This window comes from Cydia pomonella, chromosome 19 (assembly GCF_033807575.1).
Source record: "Cydia pomonella isolate Wapato2018A chromosome 19, ilCydPomo1, whole genome shotgun sequence".
In the NCBI taxonomy this organism is placed as follows: domain Eukaryota; kingdom Metazoa; phylum Arthropoda; class Insecta; order Lepidoptera; family Tortricidae; genus Cydia; species Cydia pomonella.
Window position 1 is genome coordinate 11,428,122 of NC_084721.1, and position 20,449 is coordinate 11,448,570.

Here is a 20,449-nt window from a genome sequence, read left to right on the forward strand (position 1 = left end):
TTAGTACCTGTGTCTGTGCTACAGTGCGACATGAATGAATAAAAACGAATTAAATGGAAGTAAACAATTTCCATATGAAATTGTTGCCATGTTTAAGCATTTTACGCCAAAAATGTGACAGTTACGAAGAAAGTGGCGCTCTGATTTATTTTCTGCTATTTTTTAACCGTTTTGCGAGGTCTAACATATACTTGGCCCTTTTTATTAATATTTAAAAAATGTCACCTTCCACTACACACCACAGAACTTCATTTTCTTCCCGCGCGACCAATAATTGTCAGATATAGCGACAATTATTGGTCGCGCTGGAAGAAAATGAAGTTCTAAATGCTTTTCTTGGCCTGTTTAAAAAACTCTCAATGCCACGGTCAGTTATGACTCATACATGATATAAGTCATAAAATATTATTTATTTAAACATTACTCATCTCACACTGGGTCAAATGGCCCCCTATTCCACCTATCCCTACTGCGATATCCCCACCAGTGTGGACATATGGAATATTTTTCCATTTAGTTCTACTGGTAGGGATACATGGAATCGAGTTGTCCATCTGTCCCTCCCAGTTTTTAATGGTAGAGCAAGATGGAATTTATTCCATTTATCCCAATCACTTTCCCCCTAGTATGGATACATGGAATTTCTTCCACTTAGCCCAATCACTTTCCCCCTAGTAGGGATACATGGAATTTCTTCCACTTAGCCCTACCTAATTGCTGTTTGGTAGGGCAATATGGAATTTTCTCCACTCAGCCCGACTTTACTTGCTGTTTGGCAGGGATACAAAAAAAACGGCACCCTGTTACTAAGACTTCGCTGTCCGTCTGTCCGTCCGTCTGACATGTGACTGTATCTCAAGAACCGTGATAGCTAGAAAGTTGAAATTTAGATTCCCAACCCATCTCAACAGGTTTTTCATGATTAGTGCAAATAAGTAAGGGCCAAAAGAGTTAATATATGTATGTTTAGATATTTCAGATATCAGTTTTACTCTACATATTAGACTTAACTGACGATGACGCGAAATAAACACTCTAATTTATATAAGTAGGTAATAAAAAGGTTTCAAGTAAGTGCTGATAAAGAAATATGGCCAGTAATACAAGTACGTCATTTAAAAGTAGATAAACAATAATATAATTCACATACTGACAGATGTCATATCGTTTAATGGAAATTTGTATTTATAGAAACACGCATTTTATGTACAATGCCTAGGGAAATAATAATATTACAAAGGGGTCGGGGCGAAGTATTACTTAGCGATGGTTATCAATATCACCGTAAAAAAATCTACAAAAATCCCGAATACTGGAAGTGTGTAAAGACTAAAAGTACAAAATGTGTCGGATCGGTAACAATTAAAGTAAGTTTTTATGAACTCCGTTTCATCTTATTTCGTTATGGTTTTTAATTGTTTGTTTGCTTGACTCAATAAGTTACTTGTACGCTTCCTATAAGTAAAGTAATGTAAACCTTTTTATTATAGGAGCGGACTATTTTAAAAGAAGTGGCTCATTCGTCATGGTGTTTGAAAGACGTAGCGAAAAATGAAATTGACATACGCCTAAGTAATTGTAAAAAAGAAATTGCTGCAAGCCCTGAGATTCCGGTTCCGACAATATTTGAAAACATCGTCGCCGGGATTGAAGACGACGGGTTAGACTTGGTAGGAAATATTCCGCAATTCCAAAATATTAAATCAGCAATGTACAACCACAGAAACAAAGTTGCAGGAACAAGGAAAATGTTTTTCAACAACTTGCAAGAATTAGAAGTACCTCCTGCATATCACAAATTCCTCATTGCTGATTATCATCACAATGGCGTACGAATAATTATATTTGGGGGTGAGTGGGCAAAAGATTTGTTGACGGAGCGTAAAGTTTTTTTTCTAGACGGAACATTCAAAATCTGCCCTAAACCGTTTACCCAACTGGTAACAATGCATTGCGATCTTGGAAGTTCAATGGAGTCAACATTAATAATTCCGACGATATATGCATTATTACCAGACAAGAAAACAGAAACATATAAAATCATGTTTAAACTTCTTAAATCTGCAATCCCAGCTTGGAATCCTGCGCAAATAATGGCAGATTTTGAACCAGCTATTACCAAGGCCATGGAGGACGTATTACCAGGCATTAAAAAGGACGGATGTTATTATCATTTTACAAAAGCTATATGGAAAATGGGCAAGGAGCTAAAATTAACTAAAAATAAAGAAATGAGACGTATAATATCACTATCAGCTGCGTTGCCATTGCTGCCCTTTCACAAAATCAAGGGAGGGTGGTCTTATATTGAATCGCAAATGAGAAGAGAACTGAAAATGGAAGATTTCCAACATTATTTTAAAACATTTTGGCTCAAAAATGATAACTTCATCGCACAGTGGTGTGTATTCAGATATAGACACAGAACCAATAACTACGCAGAAGCGTGGCATTTTAAAATAAACGATAAAAATAACAGAAAAATTAGTTTGTATGCCCTTTTAAAAAAACTGTACAAAAATTCTGTTGTTAATAGAAACACCTATTTGGCAATTACCGTACAAAAAAAGGCACCTAAAAAGAGAGGAATGAAATACATACTTCGAGATCAGTTCATTGAGAATGCTCAAAACCAATTAGTGGCAGGAAATATAACAGTGGGCCATTTCTTAGATATGTTAAGGTAACTGAGGTAACATGTTAACTGTGTATAAATAAAACTATTCTTTTGGTTTTGTTTCTATTATTTCGTTATATGTATATAAATGCCTGTTAATATAGTTGGAAATAATTCCGCGAGTCCCCGCCAGGTAGGCAGTCAGTATAGATTGTTGGAAATAATTCCGCGAGTCCCCACCAGGTGGGCAGTCAGTATAGATTGTTGGAAATAATTCCGCGAGTCCCCACCAGGTAGGCAGTCAGTATAGATGGTTGGAAATAATTCCGCGAGTCCCCACCAGGTAGGCAGTCAGTATAGATGGTTGGAAATAATTCCGCGAGTCCCCGCCAGGTAGGCAGTCAGTATAGATTGTTGGAAATAATTCCGCGAGTCCCCACCAGGTGGGCAGTCAGTATAGATGGTTGGAAATAATTCCGCGAGTCCCCACCAGGGGGGAAGCCAGTATAGATGGTTGGAAATAATTCCGCGAGTCCCCACCAGGGGGGAAGCCAGTATAGATGGTTGGAAATAATTCCGCGAGTCCCCACCAGGGGGGAAGCCAGTATAGATAGTTGGAAATAATTCCGTGAGTCCCTACCGCAGTGGATTTCAGTAGGGATAAATGGAATAATATCCCTACCAGTAGAACTAAATGGAAAAATATTCCATATGTCCACACTGGTGGGGATATCGCAGTAGGGATAGGTGGAATAGGGGAAATGGCTACTTAAACAAAGATTCCAATACAACATTGTGTTTTTACTGCATTTTCACTGCTATTTAATGATCATGTTAAAATTGTACTGCTTACACTGTTGCTTCATCTCGCTAAAAATTACAATAACCTTCAATTGGATTAAAAACTCACTTATCTTATTTCCTAAACCGTAAGAACGGTTTTTGTTTGATAATCAAAACATTCCAGAGGAGGCTGTAAATTCTCGTTTTACTGTCGAGCGAAGTTGAAAGGGCAAATTAAAAATAAATATTTCCAAATCTGAGTTTCGTGACTACTTTTTAACGATGCCTATAAAGAGAGTGATTCTAACTTATTTGTTCTTTGCTTACTTTATTGCAAACTTTTTTTTTTTTTTTTTTAAGATAAAAAGCAGCTTTGTTGTACTGGAGACGAATTTAATAAAGACCGTCAATCATGTGCCTCACAGCTCAGCGGATGTCATTCAGATCTAGAGCAGAGCCCAACGGGGGAAGTACCTCACCTTACAGAAAACCGCAGCCAAATAACACTAGACCTTACTCATTGTGTTGTGTTCCTGCCGGTGAGTAAGGTTACCAGGGCTATAACCGCGAAAATAGAAGTTCGTAAATTGCGGGCATTTTTCTCTGTCACTCTCATTACATCTAATACGTCTTAGTGAGAGTAAAAGAGAAAGATCCCTGCAATTTCGGGTTTCGCGGTAGGCCCCCGGAACTCAATGAGGTTGCGAAGTGGTATGATCCGCAACGAGCATGTAACTCCTCTGGAGTTACATCAGGCGTACATAGTACATAGGCGTAGGCTACGGAGACTGCTTACCATCTAGCGGGCCTTATGCTATTTGCTACTGACTTAGTAGAAAATGTGCCTAAGTCAAGGTTAGAAGAAATGTTACTATGGCTTTTATACAAAAAGGATCTTGACAATTTGTACCAAGTAGATACCCCTGCGAACGCTATTAAAATTTTCCTGGTACAGGGGGCGATCGTTGCGAAATTTGTGACATATTTTAGTACATTGGTTGCATCCTATCTAAGAAACAAGGTTAAGGTGGTTCAGCGGCAGAAATTGCTTATGCACGCTAAATATTTCGGGTTGCAAGGGATGTACGATTTTCTTCCTATTGCGGTCAAAATAGCCGAACCGTGGTGCAGGACGGCGTGCGGATTGTTCAAGGAGCTGGATCGGCAGGAGAAGGATAACGACCCCATCCTGGGTTTTGGCTTGTCCAACAAGTCTCCATTGAAATACAGCGCGGTAACGCTACGAGACGAGCGTGATGGGGTTTTTAAATCGATCATGGCACATAACGCAATTAAGATCAGATAGTTTTAATAACAATAAAGTAAATAAAGGTTAAATTGTAATTCTTTTACTTAACATTTACATGTATTTTAAATAGTTTGAAATAAATTGATTTGATTTTTTTTTTAATTAAAATGATTTTTTTTAATCCACCGCTTCGGACGTGATTTGAATTCGCGACCTTTCGGAACCTCGGTCTGATCGCTCTAACCAAGTGCCCTGGTCCAGAAGATCTTGATAAACAAACGAACAGTCGAACAATGATCCTAAGGGGTTTAATTTTACGGGGTACGGAACCTTAAAAATAATAATACTTGGAAATAAAACCGCCTAAAAGCTGTTTGAAAGATCAAAAGCCAGTAGCAGAGTGAGTATTTCTCATGAACAAAATAATAATGGTAAAAAAACCGAACAAGTGCGAGTCGGACTCACCCACCGAGTGTTCCGTACTTTAAAGTATTTGTTGTTATAGCTGCAACATACATACATCATCTGTGAAAATTTCAACTGTCAAATATCACGGTTCATGAGATACAGCCTGGTGACAGACAGACACTTAGAAGGTCAGCGGAGTCTTAGTAATAGGGTCCAGTTTCTACTTTTTGGATACGGAACCCCAAAAAGTACATATCATCAATAATTTTTATTACTACGAGTACAAACATCCTTAATTTCCTCAAGTTTGAAGAAAACGATAAAATTTTAAATGGCTTTAAAACTTGAATAGTAAAATCTTTTTTTGACGATTAATTACTCTTTTAAATTGATCATTTTACGGCGTCGTTTAATGTATTTGATTTTAAGACCTACCTATAAGTTCTATATGTAAAATAAAGTATTATTAGTATGGCTTCCTGAATTTAATTTTGGGTCATTATGACATTTTATTTATTTATTTATGTCGTTATTAGCTTAGCGTAGTTAAATATTAAATTAAATATTATAGGAAATTATTACACAAATTGACTAAGTCCCACAGTAAGCTCAATAAAGCTTGTGTTGAGGGTACTTAGACAATGATATATATAATATATACATATTTATAAATACTTAAATACATAGAAAACACCCATGACTCAGGAACAAATATCCATGCTCATAAATCACGAATAAATGCTCTTACCAGGATTTGAACCCGGGACCATCGGCTTCGTAGGCAGGGTCACTACCCACTAGGCCAAACCAGTCGTCAACATAGTTATAGCTATTGTTTTTTTTTATGTAAACTAGATACAAAAGTTTTATATATTTTCGGAAGTAAATAAAACATTTGTAAACGTAAAACGTTACTACGCTATTGTGGGGTAGTTGGAAGGTAATATCGTAGTCGCTTTTGTAAAACAAGGGCCTGCGCCGAAAGGATAAGCAAAAGTGGTGACAAGAATGCGGTTCTTTAGCCCTAAAACAACCCTAGGATTCTTTATGTTGCAACCGAAAAAAACGCTATGATGAGGTATTGGGCCGTTATGAATAGTTTACAAGTTAGAAAGAACTAACTATTGTGGCGCAGTGATCCAAAGAGGGTCTTAGCCTCCAAAACGAGAGAACGCCACCTGTCCCGATCCTGTGCCACTTCCTGCCATTTATCGGCTTTGAGTTGGCACAGATCCGCCTACACTGTCGCTCCAGCGGTATCTGGTCCGACCCACTGGACCACCTTAGAAAGAAAGAATCAGAATTTGTAATAAACTTTACACTTTTATAATACCTACAAAAGAGATTAAACAACTCTCATTTTACCAAATTGATTCTTCGAAACTTACGAATTTATTACGAATTATGTTTTGATACCCCTAGGTAGGTAGGTGGTGGCTAGGTAGGTGGTTGCCCTAGGTATCGCTGGAGCGACATGGTGGAGGCGGATCTGCGCGAGCTTCGAGTCGACAATTGGCGAGAGGTCGCACAGGACCGAGAAAAGTGGCGCTGTCTTGTGTCGGAGGCCAAGTCTCATTTTGGGTCGCAGAGCCAACGGAGTAAGTAAGTAAGTAAGTACAATTTTAAAGTTACTAGCGGGATTTTAGTTCCTTCTGTTGTTTTACCTATAGGTTTAAAAAAGATCAGTTCTTACTCTTTTTTGATGCCACATTAATCATAATAAATCTATAAATATATTTTATCACGCCTGATTTTAGCAGTCCACGTAGCATATAGACGCTTGCAACACCAGACTGAGTGACCAGAGATATTACACAAAATGTACGATTATCATATCATTTATTTGGTGTAAAGTCATGTACATAGTAAATTATGATGCTATTTAATAAAATACAACTCAGACATGACACCCTGTTAGGGCACACAACATTAAATTTAAAAAAACTCAACAAGTTTCCTTATTTAAAAATAACAATTAGGTAATAATTTGACAAAAAAAAAAATTATACACTATCGCCAATAAGGAAATCCTTAACCAAATAATAATATGTATCAATTAAATAAATTTTCTAATTTATTTTTAAACATTGTAACATAACATTACTTTCAATAGGTACGGAAAGTTTACCCAATTGCTCGCTAGATGGCGCTACCGTCGAGTTAGATCGCGCAAGCGGTAGTTATTCACAGTTTCATGGCATGTATTAGACATTAATATGTAAACCGTTCACTAGATGGCGGTGGCGTCAAAATAGAACTTGCAAGCGCTTGTCTTTCATAGAACTGTTAATTTCTAAGTTTGATCGTTGTTTATGTATGATTAATTCTACAGATGACACAGTTATACTAAGCGAAGTATTCAGCTACTCTGTGTCTGTGTGCTTTCTTATTAGATATGCTTGGAGTCTGATTACGCAGTATTGTGACATCAATAGTTTATTCGTACTGAGTGTGCTTGCTCCTGCACTCTTTGTGGGTCGACAATGTTACATGGACCATGGACTTACCATGCATGTTAATCGAGTTTCTAGCTAATATAATTGGGATTTTTTTGTTATTATAATAAGTTTATACTTGGGAATATTTTTACACATTTCTAGGTTAGTTTTCGGTAATAGTCGTTTACATGGACTTACCATGCATGTTAATCGAGTTTCTAGCTGATATAATTGTTTTTTTTTTTGTTATTATATCACGTTTATACTTGGGTACTATTTTTACACATTTCTAGGTTAGTCTTAGGTAATAGTCGTTTATTTCTATACTGTGTTCTAGTTTTTCCTTGTCTATTTTTAAATATTAATGTTCCAAAAAAATAGCAGCCTGTAATATACACCGTGTTTTTTTTTATTTCCGTTAATTTCAAGGGTGCATCCCTAAGCTTAAATTAAGTAACTTTCTCAAAGACACACCGGTTCTAATTATGTAACTCCATTTCGGAGATAATCAATACTTAATTTTTATCTTATACGGCCGTTACGAGCGTGTACACTTACTTCCCTTAGGGCCTATTTACATATTGATTAGTGTTTAGTACGAGTTAATACATTTGCTACTACATACTATCTCGGACGATCGATGTTCGAAAAGACATTGAGATGTCACAGTTTTCAATTGTTTGATTGAGTTAAATGCAATACCCGTATTACAACAACGCTATATGCAACATTAAATTACTTTTTATAAAATTTCAAATAATAAAAAATATAAAAAAAAAACTTCGTTTTTGAAAATAACTATGCAATTTCGTTTCCTTAAACGTACTTACCGATACCCTGAAGTTAACGGAATTCAATAAGAACACGGTGTATAAGAGGCAAAATTAATAATCTAAATTGAATAAATTATGTCCGCGCAACTGTTTGGGATACGCGCATTAGCTAAGATACGAATACATTTCTTTTGCATCACAAACAGCTGGTCTACCTCGGTGGTGTCTACCAACAGGCCCCACAGCACCACGGCGTAGCGGAGCCATGCGTACGCATATGCGTAGTAAGCAGCTAACACACATTTAAAATTGGTATTAAGTAGTTTTAAGTACATTAAGCGCATATACGTTATTTTTGTTTTAATGTTTTGGACATGTCCTTTCCAATTTATTCCAGAGTCTGTTGGTTAAATTCTGTAAGTTTCTCTATCTTACAGGATTTACTTCCCAAATTTTATTCTAAAGTTTATTTTGTACAGGATTAAATTGTATAATTTTGGTTGTTTTCAAATGAAATTCTAAATTACGGTCACTAAGCCATTTTTTAACCGTGGAAATATTTTGATCTGGGAATCTATTAACTATCTCTTTATACAATAATGAGATAGTGAAAGATCCCAATTAACGGCTAGACTGATGCAAAATATCGTTGTTCACTAAAGTCTTTATGGGACCTATCAAATGAGCCTATAAATGGGGTATTAAGGAGGGAACAATATTTCACGAAGCAATTAGCAGGTTTATGGACAAACAAGTTTTAGTGGACCACGCTGATTGCTATGAATGGATATGGCAATTCCGCTCTAGATTTTTAGCTTCCTAAATCCCTCGTCATTCATGTTTCATTTTTGCAGTGTCATTTTTGCAGTTTTGAATTTGGAACTTTCTTTTATTTCTAACGGAAAGTTCAAAACTCGATGTCAAGGACAAACCTTTATTTAGAGTTCAATGCTCGATGGGAGCTAATAGAATACCTAAGTGTATATAAAAAATCTGATGTATCAGTTTTGTTACTATTAAGCTATTATAGGTGGCTATTTTATCATGATTGACAAAATTTAATAGAAATATTAAGTATTAACGCTGAAATAAGAAAGAAGTAGATATCGTTTACTTTTATTATATTGCCTTGTCAATAGATCTTATACAGTCAATTGCATATCTTTGTTGTCTAAAGATAAATAATTTAATTAGAAACGTATAGGTGCTTAATATCTACACTGATAAATGATATTAAAATTGGGCCTATTCGAACATATATTGAAATTTAATTATCGCGCATTTCGCTGGTACTTGTTCGTACATATATTGGCGTCGACGCACTATAACTAAATGACATCATTTAGGTATCATTCTGAAGTCAGTGTATGTTCGAATTGGCCTGTAAGTCAATTGGTACCATAGTCAGTGGACACTCGTACCAATGTCGTGCAATTTTTTGTAGTAATTAATGCCATATAGGCCAATTCCAACAATATAATGTCATAGTGATCTAGCATGGATTTGATATCATTCTAAATTACGCATAATGTCAACCTTCAACCAAAAACGTCATTTAATTCTGACACGGATAGATCAGTATCATATTGAAATGAGATCTAATAACTAAAACTCGAATCCAAAAACGTCACTTTTTACACTGACGGACCACTATCGGAACAGTATCATATCAGTACCTACCTATCAAATCAGAAACCACAGACGAGTGTGAACTAGGATATCGAAATAGTAATTACATCTAAACTACCGTATCAATCGTTTCCTTACTCCCCGTACTAGGCTAGTACATTTCGAAAATCGTAGTTAAAGTAAGGAATAAATCAAGATACAAACAGAATAGCCCATTAAACGAAACGGCCGAGGGTCACTGCCAAAACCAGATTTCGTTGATTAACAAGAGGGACATAAAGACTTGTGTAGTTTTTTAGTGGCACGTAAATTTAGTAGACAATAGTACTTTTATTAATGATAGGTATTTAGGTAGTTTGAAATGAAACAATATATTAGGTATATTGCTTTCAAAGGTTTCCTGATTTAAACTACTAACGGGAAGGAATATATATTTGCAGTGACCCTGCCTATCAAGATGATGGTCCTGGGTTCGAATCCCGGTAAGGGCATTTATTTGTGTGAAGAATACAAATAGTTCCTGAGTCATGGATGTTTTCTATGTATATAAGTATGTATTTATCTATATAAATATGTACCTGTCTGTATCGTCGCCTAGTACACGTAGTACAAGCTTTGCTTAGTTTGGTGTGGGCTAGATCGATCTGTGTAAGATTGTCCCGAAATATTTATTTATTTAGTTCTGTGTGGGATCAAAATGCACTGTATGTCAAGTAAAAGTATACACCGGTGAATAAAAAAATATATACCTACTTAAATCAAAACGTACAACGCACAGTTTAAACCGTTGAAGATATGACCTTGAAGTTTTGAAGCACATTATTAAATTCTTAAAGTGTTGTGGAGCCCCACTAAGGAAAGATTTTTCTAAAATTCAACCCTAAACAAGCTAAAAATATAATTGTTGAAAGTCCTCTATGTGGACGAAATCGTAAGTCTCCGGTCTACCTATGCGTATAATCCACTTTGTTTTATTTTACAAATGTAATGATTTTGAAAATTTCCTTCCATTTGTTTGTATATTTTCATCCCCACAAGTCAAGCCCGACCAAAGCCAGGCATAAATAATGCATCATCCCCCACTTAATATTTTACGATCCACGCAGACCCCTATTCTGGCAATTATATCGTTCTCATATTTTCCAATTAAGGACGATATAACCGACCGTATTTAAAAGGTCATATGACTGTACCTAGATTATGCGGAGATAAGGCATTCTTCTATTGGCCGGGCAATAGACTCGTTCGTTAATCCTGGAATAATCGTAGATTTTGGGGTGATATGCGGAAACAAAATTATCACGTATATAGGCGTGTGGTGCAAAATGTAGACACTTTCTAACCAACTAGTACATGTTAAATTACAAAATAAAATGGGGTAGTAAGATTATAGTAGAAACTTCAAATTGTAGACTATCTTCTTTTAAAAGCTTTTATTTGCCTTGCCCTAATTGTGTTTGGGGTTTTTAGAATTGTCTCGATGAGTGCCTATGGTAAAAAAGTAGGTACCTACAGTCAGCGATCAAACCTTGGAGGAACTAAAAATGGTTTTTTTTTTTGCCAAAAACTGAGAAGAGGCATGAGGTTCCTTTTATTTTGATTATCAAAACTCTCATCGCAAAGTAGGCATACCTAATGTATATAAGTATTTTAAATAAATGAATATTATAGGATTATAACACAAATTGCCTAAGCCCCACAAGGCTCAAGCTCAAGGCTTGTATAATTTGAGGGAAGTCAAGAAAAATGATCTTTGATTTCAACCTCATTTCTCTAAAACTACAACAGAGAGGTGTATTTTCTTTGTATTTATGTCTCTATTAACTATTTGTTTGTTAAATGTATTTTGCCTATATATATATCACTTTGTATAAAATGTTCCTATCCCTCTCCAGGACGTCTAATAACGTTACATGTTTAACAACCGGCGGCGTTCAACACTTCATTTTCTACACAAAGCATCTCGTCATCACCAAGAAAACGAAGTGTCGGAGACCACGGCTCGGACCCGGACCGTTCCAGTGTGTCATTCTTAACTTGCTAGTTAAACATATAACGTTATTATCCGTCCTGGAGAGGGACAGAAACATTTTATACAAATACAAATTGATATACACAAAATACCTTTAACATACAAATAGACACGTTTTATATGCCAAAAGGGTAATTAATATTCCAATAATTAGTCGATGTCAATCTCTTATTTTTAGATTAGTAGAGATATCATCCACAGCGCAGGCTTCGTCAAAAGCATAGATACAAAACAGAATTCGCAACAAACTTCGTCCAATTTACATAAGTACACGACACAATTTACACATAGACAAAGAAAAAACATCTCTCTATTATAGTTTTAGACAAATGAGGTTGAAATCAAGGATTATTTTGTCTTCACTTCCCTCAAACTTCACGTTTCAAGGAAAAGTAATTTAGTAACTGTAAACGCTCTTCACCTATTGTTTAAACGCTATCCATTAATGATGACAAATTGGCCTTTGAAAACATGATGCTAATCTATTTGTGGATTAAAAACGGCTGTTAAATCTTGTTATTGTTTTGGAATAGCGACCCTTTTTATTAGAAACCCCATTTCGGTTGAAATGGCTATTTAAAATCGCCGAGCAAAGTTTAATGCGTGCTTAAGGTATTTAAATCTAATATTACATGAATTACGTGATGTTATATTGGTACATTACTTTATAGTGGTAATAAAGTAAGCTTATGAACATACATATTTATTACCATAGTTAAGAAAACTTTGTTGTATATACGTATTAATTGTTGTTGTTGTTGAACGAAGTACAGTTCTAGTGATACATACAGTCATACAGTGGCCTATAAAATTTATTTTAGTCTTGTTTTAGATTTAATTTAGCGATTTTTTTAGGTTATTTTTAGTTTTTATAATCATAATGCTATATATTTTTGTTTAAATTAAAGAACTTAATTGTTTAATAATTATATGTAAATAATAAAATCAGAAACAAATAAAAATAATCATGAATCAAAAATATATATTATAGGACATTGTTACATAAATTAGCTCAATAAGGCTAGTGTTGTAAGTACTTAAACAACTATATATTAATAATATATAAATATTTACAAATACTTAAATACATAGAAAACACCCATGACCCAGGAACAAATATCTGTGCTCATATAAGCGCTCTTACCGGGATTTGAACCCGGGACCATCGTCTTCACCCACCTGGCTAGACATGTCGTCAAATACATATTATTTAGTATTTTATTAAATTGAAAACATATTTTTCCAATCTTAATAACTCTATTAGAAGGATTATAACATTAAGTATCAATTAATGAAACATACTTAAATACTTTAAGGTCACCTCGGGCAACTAAATTGGTGACCAAAGCCATAAAGAATCGTTGAAAATTGAGAATATGGCTAGTAGATATTTATACCGGGCACAGCTTCCATTCCCCTTTTTTCTCTACCCCTCTGTTCCCCGGCCTTTCTTATTTTATTAAAAAATTACAGCGTGACTTTCTTGTACACGCGGAATTAATATTTCATTTTTCAATTAATAATCCCGTTTGGCGCCACTTTTTCCGGTGGTTAACAAAGAAAATTCCACCCTCGTAGTTAATTAAAATGGTATTCTGGGTACAGATCCACTGCAAGCGAGCTGGGTTCATATAGAATTCCATGTGATCCTAACTAGTCTAAGATTAGCCTTATTTTATTTATTCCTGGGTCTAGCCAAGATGACCATCGTTTGCGCTACAAAAGCGAAAAGCTACCTGTCTCCCTATCACTCTCCTATATTAGTACGATAGAGAGACAGATAGCGTTTCGTTGTCATAGCGCAAACGATTGTCATGTTTGCCAAGCCCCCTGCAGGCTTATAATACGTATAATAATGATCGTAGCGGATATCGTGTATTATAATTTATTATACAGTATAGTTTTATTAGACCGCACATTAATAAGAGACGGGCGCTCTACTGACATGACATATTAAGATTAAACCATATAGTTATAAACACATTAATTTCAAACCCGGTCGTTTTTCCAGTTGAATCAAATAGATGTTGCGACGACTTACATTTCACAGCTGGTGCATATTCAGATATAAAAACTTTTTTTAACAGGAAAATGTTGACCTAACCTCAACTTCATAATCGGAAAGGAAAGCAGAAAATTAGATGAAGCCAGTTCAACCAAGGTAATACATAAAAATTGCGATTATCATTTACATATTACCGTAAAAACCCGTTTTCCCTAGTTAAAACTAGTTTTTCGTATTGTCTCAGTGAAATGTTTTCTTCTTGCCTGTATAAAATACAGAGTACTTTAGTAACTTAGCACGCTGACAATAGAGCCCCACCCTACAAATACCGAGTATTGTAGAAGGCTGTGTGTGCCATATTGGATTTCATACATTTCTATCATCAGCTTCGTTTATAATTCTTTGAATATTAAATGTCACGCTTTTAATGCTTTTATTACTGTTGCTCTTAGCTATTTGATTAAGCGCATCGAATTTTAGAATGAAAATGTGTGAGTGTTGGGACACGAAATAACTATGGTTATTTTTTCATTTATGAATTTTCAATAAGCTTTATGTGCGAGAATGTGAGTCATTACAAAGCAACGAATAAAAACTTATTAATAAACTTAACTTAAAATGAAACTTATTAAATAAAGGTTCCTAATTAAGTCATTAAACCCTGACACTTAAAACTATCTCTGGAGTTAGATGTTTTTGAGTGTCATACTCATCGCTTTGACTAGGTACTTAGGGCGGTTTAAGACTAGTGTATTTTTCTGCGCCTATGTCGTGTCGGAGTTACGAGCGCGGTACATTTCCCTACATTTGGTATACAGCGTGTATATTTGATAAGAACATATTATCAAAAGGTTGCCTCGGTCGGTGCTCGCTCGACGCTGCACATACATTTGTTTTTGCATTGGCATTGGCAAAAACAAATGTACCTACTTATGGCGGTCGGCGTCAGCGTCGAGCGTGGTTTCCGTGGCCCACCCAAGTAAATATGGTTATAAATTAGACCTAGGCCTCGTTTTATTAACATGCAAACCGCTTACGCTCCGTAGCGATCGAAACGCAACTGTCACTGTCGCACTAATATGAAGAGTGATAGAGAGACACAAAGCGTTTCGTTGTCGTAGCGATCTAGCGATAACGATTGTCACCTTGGCTAGGCTGGCTGGAATGGTCCAGGCATTTCAAAAACCGAATGTATCTAAACAGTCGTAAGTTGAACGTATAGAGTGTATCTGATCATAGTGGTCATTTAATTGATACCCTACAACAAAAGTTACAATAATATTAACAGAGTTATAATATTAACATACTTACAATATATATTTATTGTAGCTTTCATAGTCACTACATTAAAATTAGATTAAGTAAAAATAATAATATTATGCATAAAATGAAGAAAAAACAAGTTTTGTAATGTTTTAAAATGCTAATACATTAAGGCATCTTGTATAGAAAGAATAGCCCATCATAGATAACAAAGTATGTTCGAGCTGTTTACTTTATTTGCCCGTAAAGCACCAAAGCAATAGCTGGTTATTGGTATAAATAAATATAGCCACGTACGGTATTAAATTATTGCCGAGGTATCGTAAAGCTACAGCGCTACCGTGCGATACAATATTTATTTTTATTAAGTCGTTGCACGCAAAGCGATGGAATAACGTTCGTTTTGGCTGTTTAGAATTGGCTAATGTAGTGGATTTTGGCGTTATATATATGGCGTTTCTTTTCTCATTTAATGCATGTTAATTATAAGATGTATTGTTTTGAAAAGATGTGTCCCGCCGAGTTTCTTGCCGGTCCATATTGGGATACCCTCCTCCAATTGAGGGGGGATTTAAATCTTCTCGAAATATCGTTCTGACTAAATATTACCACCAAACAAAACCCGATAGGTTGGGCTAGTTAAATATGTAATTATTCCCAAAGAAAATCTTCGAAACCCCATTTTTAGGTAACTTAATAAATAGGTATGTACCTAACGTGTATGTCTGTCCATATTTATTTCTCGAGATTACTTTAATTAATTAATCGATTTCCATAAATTATTATTTTGTTATTTTAGTCCCCACTAATAAAAAACTTAGCATCTTGCTTTCTTTCTTTTTTCTTTTGCTGATGTTGCTTTGTTTAAATAAACACCAAATAATCAAATAAATAATCGCCTTTAAAAAAATACCAATTGTGGAATAATGGTAGGTGTCAAGGTATTAATTTGCAATGTAGTGAAAGTACGCAAAATCATGAAATAAACCAGAGGAAGTCACTCATTTGGCTTAGTGTGGCCCCTAAATTTAACGCGCTAGCAACTCTTAAATAAAACACTTTAACTGGCACATGTAGCGGCTAATGTACGAGTAGCATACTTATTGTACTACCTTTTTCCCAAAAGAATTTCTAAATCGGAAAATGACAAAGTTAGCCTTTCATAAAAAAAACGCAGCGTTTCCCTAGCATGTTTCCGCACAGTGCGTGGCCCGTATTTTTTCCATGCCCGCGTCTGCGGTCGTAACAGGAACTAATTGCTTTCGGAAACGCTTTATGCGATCATATTTCACGTGAAAAATGATTTATCTTGGCCTTCTTTGTCGCATTTTCGTATGTAATGGGATCTGGCTTAATTGCGGGATTTCACTCTGGTATTTATTTAATTGCCAATTGATGAAGATATTCGATTACCGATGGAGTGGCGTTTTCTATCAACGCTGTGCGTTTAACAATTGATACGTAACCCGAGATCGGTTAAACTTAACTGTTTATATACTGTACATTTACCCCCTTATTCATAAACGTCTACTAAAGTTACGAAGCCGCTAATAATCGTTTGTCCCTTTCCATCCTACCAATACGTCGGAAAGGGACAAACGATTATTAGCGGCTTCGTAACTTTAGTAGACGTTTATGAATAAGGGGGTTAGAAACTACTATTTTACCTGCATTTTTACTGAATAAAAAAATATTCTACAGATGACTTCTGCAATGCTGTAAGATACGCTCATACCTAGTCATAATTATAACCTGGAAAAAGGGATGCCAGGATAGTTCCTTTTTCAAGCTAAAAAAAAAGTAACTCCACTCCGACATTAAAAAAACAAACCTGCCAACACGTTTTTACACTGCAACCGCAAAGGTGTGATTCCAATCGCTTTTCAGTACAGCTACCACCAGTTTGACAATGATATATTCGCACACTGATACTTTCTATGCGCCTCTCTCGAACTCGCATATTAGTGCGAGCGAGATGTACGCGGTGTATTTTGAAACTCCGTTAACTTCGGGGTATGGCTAAGTTTAATTTTTTCGTTAAAAGAAATTAATAGCGTTGTTTTAACATGGATATTATATTTAAATCCACCAAACAATTAAAAACTATAACATATCAATGTCATTTCAAACATCGATCGTCCGAGAGTACTTACGTTTAGTAGCAAATCTATAGCTCATGCTAAATACTAATCAATATGTTAACAGGCCCTAAGGCAAGTACACACGCTCGTCGGGGCCTTATCAGATAAAAATAAATCATTGATTATCTCCAAAATGTAGTTAATTAGAATACCGGCTTCTTTGAGAAAGTTCCTTAGCAGGTGCCATGCCCCATAGTTGTTACAAACCTCAATGTCACATTATTCTGGTTTACCCTAGGTGCGACGTTCTTGCGATAGGAATACACAGTTTAGTACACTAGAGGCCGCCGAAAACTATAGTAAGATAATAGAGCTGGCATAAAGCCAAGTAGTTTCATGCTGTATGCAGCCGATGATAGCTGCACGGATTAACTAGTGCTCAGGGTGCACTGATGTGTAGTGGGTCAGCGGGGGATTAGAACAAAAAAAGGTGGGCTTTGTATCTTCCTCCTTGTATCTTATAAGCCCACCGTGGGTAATGGGGTTAGTAAAAGACAAGAAGTTAAATACATAATTCGATTCTAACCGTCACAAAAATTGGTATCCGGCTTCAATATTATTTACACAAAACACACATTTAACAATAAACTAAGTGATATGAACCCTATATAACTAATATACAGCAGACCCGTTTAAGGGTATATTTACATCGTACTTTGATTAGCAAAAATTGAAGAAACATTTTTTTGACGCATTTTTTTTTTCTATGTGGCAGGTCTTCCAATTCGGCCAACCCTCCACACAAACGCCAAATATTTTTCGCGTCTAAATAATTGTTCTTTTTACTCTTTCCTTATCAAAACGAGATACTGCCCTTAAACGAATCCCCGCTATTTATGTCACAACCTGTATGTTTCACCAGGTATATGTATAGATAACAAAAAATCACTGATTTTAGCATACTAAGTACAGAGCGTGTGTCTAAGGCGACAAGCCCAAATTCTGAAGAAGTGCCGGTCACTGAAAAAGTAGCGAGACTCCGTTTAAGCTAACTAAACTGATTTGTAGCGACAAAATGTGGAAATGATAATTTGACGTATGTATGGGTAGGTTAGTACATATATATGTTATAAGTGTATCTCACACGGAATTCAGTAACTTACTGTCCAAGGGTAACAAAGCGGCATTAAAATAGCATGTAGAAGATACAATGTGATATACCGCGTGGCAAGATGGATGACGTCCGAAGAGGTCAGAACAGCGAACGCCACTCCGCAACAGGAAGCGAGGAAATAGCGAGGCCGCGGGCTGCTGGGTTTGTTGGGTTTTTAAATATGGCCGGTGGCTACCCAGCGGCGTTTACAAGTTGTTTTATACCAACAAATGGCATACAAGTAAGCTATTTATCTGCAACAAATAACCCCATCGGTTTTTTTTTGTTTTTTATTTTTCTTATGTCATCTTTCTTAATATTAACTTGCAGTTTTGTCTATGGTACTAGCTAGCAGTCATGGACGCAAAAATTGAACCTATTCACACTTACAAAACTATGAAATTTTGGAAGCTAGCAAGCTTAAGAACCGCGCTTTATTTGAAGCAGGGACCTACTTTATGTATCCCGCATGATCGTAAGCGGTTACCACAACCTATGGACGCCTGTAACTCCCAATATGTTACATGCGTGTTGACGACTCTATAAACTTAAGCACTGCTTTTAAAAAAATCTCAGTAAAAATAGGTGCAAACGAAATCCGATGCTAAGTTGCGAGTGTTCAAAAAGACGGTGGTCATATTGTTACCCCAGAAATGTATTATTATCAACTAATAATATTCGGAGACAATCTTACACCGCCTATATTTTTAAATTATCATTTCAATTATCTGATTACACGATATCGAACAACAGAAATATCGTAGGACCTATGTAACCGACGCCGGCACTGATTTACTTAGAAAGCTGTACAGCAAGAAATTTATGGCTCCCAGGATTAATTGGTAAACACAGAATACACAGATATCGTATACGAAAAGAGCATTATAACACTTTCTTTGCCAAAATCGCTTTACAAAATTGAATTCCCCGGCGAGTTCTTGGCAGCGAAGGTGTTAAACGACTGATACTTTATTTCTTGTGGTTTATCTGACTCGACGTCTATTCACCCAACTCGAACTGATAAGCACTAAAGGAATAGTAAAAAGTCAGTTAATGTCACAATTTTTCATTAACAGCCTGATACACTCGTCGGGTTAAAATGTCCCAAATATGAAAGATTTATCTTATGTATTTCTTCTTTGTTATGATATAGTAGTTTATGTGACTGCTACATAATGAAAGGCATTAATGGAGGAGGAGAGATTATTATATGGAGGTTATGATATAGATGTAGATAAAATATTTTATCTCTAAAAAAACACGGGATGCGTGAATGTTGGAAAAAGTTTGCATTACCGCCATTTTGACGTTTAATTTGTTAGTAAGTAAATAAGTTTGTAAGTATAAAATTAATTTGTATTGTTGAAGCTTATGATATTGATGTAGTATACCTAGTTGTTTAATATACGAGTGTGGATTTATGAAACGAATAAAATGAGTTCCATAAATGGATCACACGAGTATTTTAATGCCTTTCATTATGTAGCAGTCACATAAACTACTAGTATGTAACAATTAATTTGATTTTAATCAGATCCACTTATTTTTTACACGTTATAACTTTCCATTTACCACGAGCAAAAAAATTAAAGCAACATTAAACAAAGTGCCTCCATAAACCACATCTGCCTGACGCTTCCATGAAAAACTAAATTGTATCTTTATTTCCATTAAACGAGAGTTCCAGTTATTTATGGCCGAAGGAGTTGCGCCTACCTTCAGATGTGCTTAATGGTTTTCGTCTGGAAAATAAAATATGGCCGTCCCGTGTCCCGGAAAAGGATTTTCGCAATGCGTGGTTGTTACATATGTTTTATTTCATTATTATCTTATACAATTGGCGGGCAATATGGAGAATTTTTTTCTACCGACATTTTTGTTGTTTTAATCTAATCCAAGAAACAAATGCTTATGGTATCTTGAGCAACCTTTATGCTGGCCGACACTTAAACCGCGAATGTAATGTTGACTCTGCCATTCAAAATATCGACATCTGATGCACTATTTTCTTCCGTTTA

At 35.7% G+C, this 20,449-nt stretch overlaps 1 protein-coding gene across 1 annotated transcript; it reads left to right on the forward strand.

Moving 5' to 3' along the window:
• The first annotated feature begins 453 nt into the window (after nt 1-453).
• LOC133528565 (uncharacterized) lies at nt 454-2,733 on the forward strand. The gene is made up of 2 exons (XM_061865996.1): nt 454-1,367; nt 1,491-2,733. Exons 1-2 carry the CDS (start codon nt 1,212-1,214, stop codon nt 2,685-2,687), a joined length of 1,353 nt encoding a protein of 450 aa, XP_061721980.1. The 5' UTR covers nt 454-1,211; the 3' UTR covers nt 2,688-2,733.
• Nucleotides 2,734-20,449: the final 17,716 nt, after the last annotated feature.

Bases quoted from the DNA above. Each gene is read 5' to 3' on its own strand.
- LOC133528565 (XM_061865996.1), top strand. From the start codon at position 1,212: ATGCCTAGGGAAATAATAATATTACAAAGGGGTCGGGGCGAAGTATTA. The intron at 1,368-1,490 runs GTAAGTTTTTAT...TTTTTATTATAG, and splicing joins TCGGATCGGTAACAATTAAA to GAGCGGACTATTTTAAAAGA.